Consider the following 9,187-nt stretch of genomic DNA (forward strand, 5'->3'; position numbering starts at 1 on the left):
ATTTTGTTTTTATAGGTATCAATTGTACAAAATATTTAAGGAAAAATGCTATATTGGGAAATAAAGGTTTTTAAATGTATCTGTCATTTTGGGGGGGGGGGGGGGGGGATTTGTGTATCAAAAGTACATTTATTTAGTTGTTGAATTTATATAGTTGTATTTGTGGAATAAAATCGTATATCCTCCCAAAAACAAACAAAACTTAACTTTTAATAAAGGTCCCATTGAATAATGCATGAATGTTAGTCCAATTCAGATAAAAGGTCTTATCTAAAGGTTTACAATTTGGTGCTAATCCAAATTAGCATTGTTGTAAATACTAATGTAGCTTTTCCTTATCATAAAAGCCCCCCCTGGGCGAGAAACCAGAAGGATGCTTCAGGGCTTCCAAATTCTATGAGGGGAAAAAAAGGTGTGTGTTTGGAAGGTGGGGGGGGGTGGGGGGTCACTAGCTCTCATGCGTGTTTATTTGCCGCGAGAGAAAAAGAGGAGAAAAAAAAAGTCGACTTGGGTGTGAGTCCCGCACCCACCACCGCCACCACCACGAACTACTACCACCCCTCCCGCCTGCCCGAGGGGTAGAAGTCCGCGGGAGGCGCTTTCATGGGCGGCCGTGTGATTGACAGCCCCTCGGTGACATCACCGGACGACAAAAAGAGTCGCGGGCCGAGGGGAAGGCACCAATCAATCGCAGCTCTCGACCAGTGGCGCACGGCGCGACCATACAACTCCACTCCAGAGCGCAACACATTTTCTTTTCTCAACATTGACACGCTTTTTTTCGTTATTGGGAAGATGTTCCGCCGTGACGCTTTATACTTTGATCGCTCCCTCTTGCGAACGCAAGCTTCCTCGTGACGAGAACCCGCGTCTGGTTGCCTGTTTTTGAAATCGTTTTTTTTTTCGTGCGTAAAAAGACGAATCCAAGCGAGAACCAAGCCGAGGTTGAGTGACATTATGTGCCCGAGCGGACAGGTGAGGGTGTCGGGCTGTCTGTCTGTGGTCCTCCGCGGAGAAGCAGCGTGGATTTAACGCGACTTCATGTGGACTTTATCGGAGCCCAACGGTGGAACGACGACCGGACACAGCGCTTCCTCGTCAGGTAAGCAGAAAAAAACTAAAGTGATTTGAGCGTGTGAGTTAAAACATTCAAGTGACTTTTGACAACGCTTTGCATGAATTATATGCTCTTAATTAAATAAGGCATCTTATGGAAGTGGGTAAAGTGTTGATAAAGAGCACTTTTCCTTTGGAGGCACCGTTTCTTTTTTTCTTCCTTTTTTCTTTTTTAAAGATGTGTTGTACATCTGGCCCTGGTGGTTGCACGTCAGATCTAACACCTGCAAGCCTCTTGAAGTAACCCTATCCCTTATGATTATACAGTCAAAGCCTCCGCAAATTGACGCTTGTAGCACCCGGCCGGCTGGCAGGCACGCAGGGCCTCTCCTTTTCCAAACTTTTTTTCCTCCCTTCTTCTTTTTTCCTCTTCACCATCAGCCCCCCCCCCCCCCCCCCCCCATCCTCGAGAAGACTCTTTCATGCCTCTTCTGATCTCCGCTCGCCTGCATTCCTTCGGCGTATTTCTAATTGGAGACTTCTTTGATTTGCCCTTCCTGTCCTTCATAAACTTCCTCCATCTTCATCTTTGAGATCAATCTTTATGCCGTGGGTTAATTCCCAACCGCCAGCCCCCCCACCCACCACCTCTTTCAAAGCAAAGAGGTGTCTTCCCCTTTCTTCCATGTTGTTGTGCAAATTGACAGGACCCCCACTTTCTCCTCCTCCGCAGGGACTGACTGATCATGGTCGCCGTGGTCGGCTCTCTCATGGTACTGCTTCTGGCTCAGGTGTTGATGGAAGGCGCGACGGGACTCATCCCAGAGGTGGGCCGAAGGCGGTACGGCGAGTCGGGCCGGCACAGCCCGCAGCAGTCGGCGGGTGCCCTGCACGAGTTCGAGTTACGGCTCCTCAGTATGTTCGGCCTGAAACGTAGGCCGTCGCCGGGCAAGCACGCCGTGGTACCGCGGTACATGGTGGACCTGTACCGCATGCACTCGGCCAACGGCGACCACAGCGCCCGGCGGCCCAAGAGCATGGGAAGGCACGCCGAGAGGGCAGCCAGCGAGGCCAACACGATTAGAAGCTTTCACCACGAAGGTGCGTATTAGCGACATACCTCTACCTGTCAGCCTCCAGCTCCTGGGCTCCCTCAGACAGCCCAAACATGTACTTAAACATGAGTCAGGGTGTCAGTACGCTGACTTCAGAGCACTCGGTTCTTTTACAGTGCGTCTTCATTTATTTGCGTTATTAACGCAAGTTTTGGGGACCCTTCCAAAAAAGCAGTGACGCAAGACCATTGAGGTCTGGACACCACTGGTGGGAAGTAACAAATACTGTACTCGAGTAGATTTTTCAGGCAACAAAACTTTATTTTTTACTTTTCTGACCACTTTCTTACTCCCTCCATTCAAAAAAAAATATCTGTATTTTTTCTACTCCTTACACTGTCAACTTCAGTTTTTTTTTTAACCTTGGCAAATATGACGTAAAGAGAGAGAGCTAACAGCAGTTTAGATCTCGATTAAGATCTTGGGATCTTATAAGGTGTAAAGAAAACAGATACAGCAGTGACATGGAGGAACATAAACCTGGGACTAATAACGTTAGATCAAGACTACATCTATCTAGACTTCTATTTAAGTACAGAGTGTCAGTACTTTGACCACGTCTGCTGGCCACAGCTGTCGCGAGGGCTTTAAAACATATCCAAGTGGCCGTGGAATCCCCGGGGTGAATTTGTTACTTAATAATTGATGGTGTTTGCTGTACGCCTCTGAAAACAGTTTTTCCAGACACGCACCGCGGGAGCGGGATAAAGGGCGGCGTTTGCCTTTGTGCAGGTGATCGCTCGGCCCCGGTTACTTCAGCAACACACAACATGGCATTAAGGCAAACACGTCATCCTGTCAGACGCAATTCCAAATTGTTATCCTGTGTTGTTAATGCGTCTGCAACCACCTGATAAGTTTGATTTTTGCTTTCTTTGACTGATGGTTTAAGTGTTGAAAACTACTTAAAATGTCTTAAATGTGAACTAACCCTAAGTTAATTCTTAAAATTAGTTCTTGTTGGCGCATAAACGTTACATAGGTTGCTACACACAGAGACCTCATACACAGCATTTGAGTGTGTGTATAGTGGGGAAGTTTCCAGCAGTGCGAGTCAGAGGGGGCGTTTGTGTTTGCTCGGGTGTGATGACACCCAGTGATGACTCGGACACATTGCATACAAGGCAGGTTAGAGTGTAGGCCAGACCAACTGAGGACCAGAAACCCTAGAAGAGGGTCTGCACCGATGAGCGCCGTTAGACAAAGGGGCTAAAGTGATTTTGTGTTAGAGCATTAGGCCAGACTTGATGAGGGCCAGGGACCTCTATAGAGGGGAAAGCCATAAGTGGGATTGGACAGAAGTGGTGACTATTCTGGTGTGAGTGTAGCCCAGACCGGATGAGTACCAGGAACCCCTGCAGAGGACTGGAACTGGAAGGTGCTGTTAAAAGAAGTGACGACAATTCTGATTAGAGGGGAGGCCAGATCAGTTGAGGATCAGGAACCTCTGCAGGGGATTGCGGGTGCCGCTAGAGGAGGGGCCAATAGTGATGTGATTCTGGTTAGAGCCTGGTTGAGGACCAAGAAACTTCTAAAAGCTCTGCAAAGCTTTATGACATCGCAGAATGCTTTCAAAGAGACAAAATTGATGACGATTCTGGTATGAGCGTAGAGTAGACTGATTGAGGACTAGGAGCCTCAGCAGAAGCTCTGTAGCTCTGTAACAGTTACAACAATTCTGGTTGCACTACAGGCCAGACCAGATGAGGGCCAGAAACCCCAGAAATGAGCAAAAAAATTTGACTATTCAGGCTATATCATAGGCCAGACCATCTAAGGGCAAAAAGTGATGACGATTCTAAGGTCTCATGACTGAAAGGGGCCCCAAAAAATAAATTTGTGGCATAGACCTTTGGGAACGTGGTTTTCTGTGTTTATACTCCCCACCGACATTTTTATCCCATGCAACGGCTCTTCCGATCTCTAGAGACCGATAAAAACAAATCCTTCACACATCTGCTTATGATAATCGTTTTGCTCATACTCGATTTCGTCGCAATCAAGAGTCAGGAATTAAAAAAAAGTGTTAAACGGTACTGTGACATTCAACCCAAAGCGACACTCTACCTGCTTTGTTTTGGCACGGAGCGCGAAAAGAAATTAGGAATATTGATAAACGCAATCTACGGTTCACACGTTTTTAACAAGCTCAGGCTTGTTTGCTGAGGAGGAGGAGGAGGCCGGGGAGGGAGCTAAAGACAGCGTGACAGAGAGCGAGACGGAGCAAAGAGGATTTGGAACACGGAGAACAGGAGGATTTGGGAGTTGGGGGAAGAAAAGACCGAGTAGGAAGAAGGAAAGACAAGGTAGAGTGGGGGCAGCGGGGGCTTTCCCACATCAAATAACGAGTGATACGCCTAATTGAGGTCTTTGTGCCTCTGGTGGGAGCTTTAGGATGAGATGGTGGAATTTCCTAAATGGCTCCTTTGAACGACGGCGTGCACAGTTCAAAGTTTGCGACGACGTGTGCGCATTGCCGCTCGCCATGCTCACAAGTAAGAGTTCAAAGCGGGATTGCGGCACAGAAAATTGCACGCCGCACTGTAATTTGTGTCACTTACGCAGCGAAGAGGGAAATACCAACGAGTCGATATACTGTGCTTTCTTAAACATGCTTCGGGGCAGTCATAATACGTAGCTGGTCTGTTGTAAATGCACTTTCAAGGAACAACCTCTCCAGGACTCTCTAAAACTGTCCTGATCCATAGCTAAGTCTAAGGACAAATGAGGTGCTGCAAAAACAGTAGGCTTGATCCTGTATTTCAGAGTATCAACAGGTGGATTTATGAATCACCGGTCGTCACTTTCACAATTGACGAACGATGATTCGTGATCGCTGACTGTCGGTCGGTGTTTACCGTTCGGTGAATACGTCCCGGGGAAACACTGCATAAATATCTAGTTTTGCTACCATGAGAGAAACCAGGGTGCAATAAATTTGTACTTGCCAGAGATGCTGATTATTTATAGATGAAATCCATCACTACAGCGGTTTTCGTTAGTCAAACTCAGCTGGAATAATGTTGCTCTGACTAACCAATCAGAAGAGGGAAAAATGTTGACGTTATTGTTGGCCACCTAGTTGACCTTGCAAGTCTTGTGAATCTGAATGAATTTTTAAAAAACGGTCTCATTGCTAATATAGTTTAAAGCTACTCAACGTAGAATATTCCATTTCAAATCGCTACTGCCACCTGCTGACGAAAAATGAAACTGCACATACGGTTCTTCACATACACACCACACACGTTACGTCACATCCGCAGACAGGGCGTGGGAAATTCTAACCCGATTCCAGTCTGAAAACTATTGGCCAGAGGCTTGCAGAAGTACCCATTGTGAACAGCTAAGGTGTTAATCTACTAATTAGAAGGCATTTCAGTCATAAATGGTCAAATAAAAAGCTTACTGTAAAGTTATTTTGGGAAAAAAGTTCCATTTTGCAGCTTTAAGTTCCATTGGCCACCACACCCTATTCTCAAGGTCCTGGACCGATTACAGTCACATGGCAACACATAGAAGCTGAACTCTGATTGGACAAAATAAACAATTAAAATCTCTTCTGATAATGTTATGCTGTCCTAACTCACAACTCACCGTATCTTGTCTGTGCTGTCTCTTTTAGAGTCTATGGAGGCTCTGGCCAGCCTGAAAGGCAAAACCACCCAGCAGTTTTACTTCAACCTCACTTCCGTCCCCGAGGAAGAACGCATCACCTCGGCGGAACTTCGTATCTACAGAGACCAAGTCATGGGAGTCGCCACCGCCGCCGCCGCCGCCGCCGCCGCCCCCAACAACAGCTCCGCAAACATCAGCTCGGCGGCCTCTGGCTTCCATCGCATCAACATTTACGAAATATTTGGGGCGCCCAAATCTGGCAATGAGGAGTCTCTAGTTCGCTTGCTAGACACCCGGTTGGTGAAGGACTCTTTGAGCCGGTGGGAGAGCTTTGACGTTAGCCCTGCCGTGTCTCAGTGGACCTCCGGGAAAGGTCACAACCACGGCTTCATGGTGGAGGTGCACCACCCAGCGGACTGGCAAGCGAGCGCCGAGCACGCCCAGAAACGCGGCAGGCACGTGCGGGTGAGCAGGTCCTTGCACCAGGACCAGGACTCGTGGCCTCAAGCCAGGCCCCTGCTGGTGACCTACGGCCACGACGGGCGCGGGGACTCGGTTCTGCACACACGGGAAAAGCGCCAGGCCACACTCCGCAAACAGCGGCGGAAGCACCAGCACAAGGCCAGCTGTAAAAGGCACGCGCTTTACGTGGACTTCAGCGACGTGGGCTGGAACGAGTGGATAGTGGCGCCCCCCGGCTACCACGCCTTTTACTGCCAAGGGGAGTGTCCCTTCCCCTTGGCGGACCACCTCAATTCCACCAATCATGCTATTGTGCAGACGCTGGTCAACTCTGTGAACTCAAACATCCCCAAGGCGTGCTGCGTGCCCACCGACCTGAGCCCCATCTCCCTGCTTTACCTGGATGAATACGAGAAGGTCATCCTTAAAAACTACCAAGACATGGTGGTCGAGGGATGCGGCTGCCGGTGAGAATGGGACAGCGGGTACAGATGGAAGGCGTCAAAAAAGGACTAAGACATCTAAGGTTATTATGGACACCCGGTTTCCCAATGAAGACATTATTTATATGAAAAGACACAAACAGAGCTATCCTGGAAGAAGAATAAAAAAAAACAATATATGAATATATTTATGTCTACGTAAAGTTGGGAAATAAATATTTTAATCAGAGGAATATATTCCTTTTACTGGTTTTGAAAATGTATTTCTAATGTACATTTCCAAATGGGTGCAATACCACATGAAGTATAATGCGCAGATTTTTATTTTGTATTTATTTCTATTATAACCACTTTATTTGTAAATAAATGTGTATTTATCGTGAGAAAGTGTGCTCTGCCTCTAGTTCTCCCAACATAAGCGACGTACGGCAAGAGACAGAAATGTACGCGCAACCAGAAGCGTGTTTTCTTACAAAGATTGCAAAGCAAGCAGTGAGCTCTTTATGGTAAGTGTAACTGGAGCGCAACAACAATAGTGTAGTCGGCTGAGGTCAGAGTGCCACCGCTGCAATGAGGTGCAGTCATAGGACGGCAGAGACAAGTTACACAAGCGAAATAGACTCCCACGGGAGGATTAGAAAAACATTGGTGCTTGTTTTCCAAGAATGACGGCAAAGACCCCCAAGACTCTTGTGAAAGCCAGTTCCCAGTGTTTTTCCTTGTCAAATTAGCAGATGAAAAGTGTGTTCACACTTGACAGCTTTGAGTTCGGTTAATAAGAACCCTTGCGATTCCTCTACATGTTTGATTAAGTATGAAGGCTTCGGTTTAGAACTCTGGTGCGACTTCTTTTGCTGAATGAATGCTTCAGATTAAAAAAAATATATATACTTATTTGATCAAGGGTGAATACTTAGTTTAAAACAAACTGCTGGGATTTCTCCATTGGAAATCCTGGTGCGTACCACCAGGCCCGACCAAATTACAGGTGTGAACATGGCTTTAATTAAGTGTGAAGTAAACAGGGACCAAATGCCTGATGCAAAACGTAGTGTATCATCTTCTGTTTTGGCCCGGACCAGAGAACCAAATTACAAGCGGGAACATGGCCTTAATTAAAGTAGGGAAGCCGTTGGATGTTTCGTACAGAACCTTGTCCAGCCGAATCGCATCCTTTTTTTTTTCTTCTTTTTTTTTTTTTTAATCAATGCCAGTGTAAATGCAAACTATACCAGGATTAAATGGCTAATACAAAACACATAGTGTATCATTTTCTACTTTGGCCTGGACAAGAGAACAAGACTACAGGTGAACCTGACTTTACTTGAGGTATATAATTATTTTTTAAATTAATTTATTTACTCACTTACTTTCTAATTAGAGCAAAAACAGAAACAGGTTTGAACCGGAAAATCTTTGTTTGATTTAAAAGATGCAAGTGCACCAAATAATGTCCTTCCACTTACAAATATATTGAGGTATCAGATCGTCTTTTAATGGAGAGATAGATCTTAGAATGCACATTTACAGTACTGACAAATTCATTCAAAAGTATGTAAAATGGCAACAAAAAAACTCATTAATTTAATACCTGATATCGAATCGAATCAAATCGGTGCACTTTTCAATCGAACCGTACTTGAATAATTTGTTTACGCCACGTATTGAAAACCATATCAATCGTCTTTTGTAAATAGTTTATATTAATATTATTAATATTAATTATATTATATTATACCTATTACCTACAATTTGGCCACAAATTTGCATTTTAAATCCCTATTGTGGACTCAATTTTATTATTTTTCCCCCCATGTGATGTCTGAGGCTTTATAGATTATGAAGTAAAGTAGGACTGAATGTTTAATTCAAAACACACCATGTATTATTTTCTGTTTTGTCCAAGACCGGAGAACCAAATTACAGGTCTGAACATGGCCTTAATTAAAGAAGGGAAGACTACGGTTGATTCATCAGGAGGGTTCGTACTCGGGGATCACGCAAGAAAGTGTCAGTCAAAGACCATGCCAAGAGGCCCTCAGGGGGCGAAAAGAAACAGACTGGCACTTAAATTAATTAAGACAAACACACCTACACCTGTTCACATACAGCTCGTGCTCAGACAGATTAATTCCACCCTCACACTACTGAGTCATTGCTGTGTCTCAACACTGGAAGAATAAAAGAAAAACAATCCCAAGGTGGAAATTAGGAATGTGTCACAACGGCAAACAAAAGCGTACGCTAACAGTTGAAAACAGCTTGAGAGTCTTATTCACTAAGACAGTGGGAATGGGCTGGCTGGCAGAAACAAAACATATCATGTGTTGCAGCGAGACAGTCTGAAGCAGGAACACCTGTGTCAATATCTTCCTGCTTGCAATGTTTTTATGATGGAGGCACTGTCATTTCTAGCCTGAACCGAAGGCTAGGATATATATAAGAGGGTGGGGGGGTTGAGGGGCTACAATGGCGGGATCAGATAATAAGAGG

The 9,187-nt window shown here is 45.5% G+C and overlaps 1 protein-coding gene across 2 annotated transcripts; it reads left to right on the forward strand.

Annotated features, from left to right (window-relative positions):
* The first annotated feature begins 669 nt into the window (after nt 1–669).
* Nucleotides 670–7,029, forward strand: bmp2b (bone morphogenetic protein 2b). 2 transcript variants are annotated; one of them, XM_086060955.1, is made up of 3 exons: nt 670–1,102; nt 1,790–2,157; nt 5,797–7,029. In XM_086060955.1, exons 2-3 carry the CDS (start codon nt 1,803–1,805, stop codon nt 6,720–6,722), a joined length of 1,281 nt encoding a protein of 426 aa, XP_085917081.1. In that variant the 5' UTR covers nt 670–1,102; nt 1,790–1,802; the 3' UTR covers nt 6,723–7,029. The 2 variants fall into 2 exon arrangements, with proteins under 2 accessions (XP_085917081.1, XP_085917082.1); XM_086060956.1 differs by lacking the exons at nt 670–1,102; nt 1,790–2,157 and adding an exon at nt 4,556–4,666.
* The last annotated feature ends 2,158 nt before the right edge of the window (nt 7,030–9,187 follow it).

The sequence above is a fragment of the Leptonotus elevatus genome, chromosome 18, assembly GCF_054856555.1.
Source record: "Leptonotus elevatus isolate MCC_2025b chromosome 18, RoL_Lele_1.0, whole genome shotgun sequence".
Lineage (NCBI taxonomy): Eukaryota > Metazoa > Chordata > Actinopteri > Syngnathiformes > Syngnathidae > Leptonotus > Leptonotus elevatus.